Source organism: Aquarana catesbeiana, linkage group LG03 (genome assembly GCF_042186555.1).
Source record: "Aquarana catesbeiana isolate 2022-GZ linkage group LG03, ASM4218655v1, whole genome shotgun sequence".
Classification (NCBI taxonomy): domain Eukaryota; kingdom Metazoa; phylum Chordata; class Amphibia; order Anura; family Ranidae; genus Aquarana; species Aquarana catesbeiana.
In genome coordinates, this window is record NC_133326.1 from 443,809,581 (window position 1) to 443,812,682 (window position 3,102).

General features: G+C 44.5%; 1 protein-coding gene across 1 annotated transcript; it reads left to right on the top strand.

The window, feature by feature from the left end:
• Positions 1-966: 966 nt before the first annotated feature.
• LOC141134585 (signal peptide peptidase-like 3) lies at positions 967-2,898 on the top strand. The gene is given in 2 exon segments (XM_073624059.1): positions 967-2,080; positions 2,082-2,898. Coding segments are annotated over 2 exon segments (1,137 nt in total). The 5' UTR covers positions 967-1,208; the 3' UTR covers positions 2,347-2,898.
• Positions 2,899-3,102: the final 204 nt, after the last annotated feature.

Here is a 3,102-nt window from a genome sequence, read left to right on the forward strand (position 1 = left end):
TAGACACAGAGCCTGCTTGCCCCTTTTTAGTGGCCTGTGAGCGTCTGCCTCTCCTTGGTGGCCTTCCGGACATGCTGTAAATTTTATTTAGCAAAAAACACTACACTGTATTGTGTACTGTGTACACCACCAGGAAAGTAGTAGCAACTGTACTAGGGGTGCACAGTACTGTGTACACCAACAGAAGTGTAATAACAACTATGGGTGCACTGTATGTATTCTGTACTGTGTACACCACCAGAAAAGTAATAGCACTAGCAACTGCAGTATGGGTGCACGGTACTGTGTACACCAACAGAAGTTTAATAACAACTATGGGTGCACTGTGTGTACACCCCCAGGAATGTAGTAGCAACTGCACTAGGAGTGCACGGTACTGTGTACACCAACAGAAGTGTAATAACAACTATGGGTGCACTGTATGTATTGTGTAAACCACCAGGAAAGTAGTAGCAACTGCACTAGGGGTGCACGGTACTGTGTACACCAACAGAAGTGTAATAACAACTATGAGTGCACTGTATGTATTGTGTACACCGCCAGGAAAGTAGTAGCAACTGCACTAGGGGTGCACGGTACTGTGTACACCAACAGGAGTGTAATAAGAACTATGGGTGTACTGTATTGACCACCAGAAAAGTATGAGCAACTGCACTATGGGTGCACAGCACTGTATACTGTGTACACCGCCTGAAGTATATTAGAAACAGTACGCCAGGAACGGCCTGCAGTGAGATATAGCTAAACTGAATGCAGTGGATATATATATATATATATATATATATATATATATATATATATATATATTTATATATATATAAGACTATCTGTATATATATATATATATATATATATATATATATATATATATATTAAATACGCTGCACCTAACTGAATCACCTGCCTGCCTGAAGTATATTAGAAACAGTACACCAGGCTTGCGCGCTCTTCTCCGAACCTGTCGGGAACGCGTGTGGTGTTCGCCAGTCACGAGCGCACAGCCGCGGCTTCTTCGCCAGTGCAAGTTCGGTACCCGCTGGCCATGTGTCATCTATGTGCCATGGGCTTACCTCTTCAGGACTCCAGCCACTCCGCACCGTGAGGCCCGAACGCCATGTTGTGTGAGAATCTGCAGAGTCGCCGCTAGATAGAGCCAGGGCCCGAGCCCCCGACCCCCCGGAGGAGCAGCAGCTGAAGCGGCCGCCGCCATGGCTGAGCAGACCTATTCGTGGGCATATTGCCTGGTGGACTCTAGTCAAGTCTCTACGTTTCTGATATCAATCCTTCTTATAGTCTATGGCAGTTTCAGGTCTCTTAATATGGACTTTGAAAATCAAGACAAGGAGAAGGACAGTGGTGGCTCTCCAGGAACGTTTAGTGGGAATAATAGTAACCAGACTATTGACTCCACTCAGGCATTGTTCCTTCCTATTGGAGCCTCAGTGTCTCTTCTGGTTATGTTTTTCTTCTTTGACTCAGTTCAGGTGGTTTTCACTATTTGCACTGCAGTTCTTGCAACAATAGCTTTTCTGTTGCTCCCTGTGTGCCAGTACTTAACCAGACCCTGCTCTCCTCAGAATAAGATATCATTTGGGTGCTGTGGTCGGTTTACAGTTGCAGAACTGCTCTCCTTTTCACTCTCTGTAATGCTAGTTCTTATTTGGGTGCTGACAGGCCATTGGCTGCTCATGGATGCCCTTGCCATGGGACTCTGTGTGGCAATGATTGCCTTTGTTCGCCTGCCTAGCCTGAAAGTGTCCTGTCTGCTCCTTTCAGGGTTGCTTATATATGATGTATTTTGGGTGTTCTTCTCTGCCTATATATTTAATAGCAACGTGATGGTCAAAGTGGCAACTCAGCCAGCTGACAATCCTCTGGATGTATTATCAAGGAAGCTTCATCTTGGTCCCAATGTTGGAAGAGATGTACCTCGGCTATCACTGCCAGGGAAATTAGTATTCCCTAGCTCCACAGGAAGCCACTTCTCTATGCTTGGGATTAGAGACATTGTGATGCCAGGCCTACTTCTGTGCTTCGTTCTGCGTTATGATAATTACAAAAAACAGGCAACGGCTGACTCGTGGTGCACCAGGGGCTGCCAATATTTCTGGGCGAATGCAGAGGGTCTCCTACTTCCATTGCACACTTATTGGGTACTTTGTGGGACTGTTAACAGCAACAGTGGCTTCACGTATTCACAGAGCAGCCCAGCCGGCTTTGCTGTATTTGGTTCCATTTACTTTATTACCGCTTCTCACTATGGCTTATTTAAAGGGTGACTTGTGGCGAATGTGGTCAGAACCTTTCCATGCCAAGGCCATCAGCTCACGCTTACTCGAGGTGTGATGGGAGCAGAGGACACGATGCCAAACTTGGCAGTATTTCTTCACTTTGGCTTGCTGTACCCTGGATAAACTTAATGTTTAACAGACACAGCTACAACTGAAAGACCTCAAATGAATGGAATTTGTGTAAAATAACAAAGGAATAAACTTTTTTTGGTGAGTCAACCATGTGAGCTCCTAATCCCTCGAACAGGCCCTTAACATCGGACTCATTTCCTATAGGAAGAGCGGACTAGAATCGGGGTGGCAGTGGGATCATAAGGAAACCTGGAATCGTTCAGACTGGCCTGCTGGCAGCTCAAAGTAGCATGTGATGGTAAAGGCCTGTGAGCTATGGACTATTACAGCTTGTTGGAACCTGTGGGACCAGACCCCATGGGGAGCAGTGCAGCCCTCTTACCAGCTCTCCTTCCTGTTCTTGTTTTTTAGTTTAATATCTTCTGTGGTGTGAAGTAACTTTTTAGATCTAAGCCAGTGTGTTACTCGCTATATATCCCATAGTCTATCGTATTTAATTCCATTTCTCCCATTGCATGTTGCAGAGGGCAAGTCTAAGATGAGAGATATATATGTGTGTATGTGTATATATATATATATATATATATATATAGGTGTATGTATATATATATATATATGTATATATATATATATTCTCTAAGTTTTAAATATTTGCAGAGCAAGGCCAGATCAGGTCAGGCCTCCTCTGTTCTGTCGCATGTCCTGCACTTCATCTTTGGCTTTATATGACTAATCCATC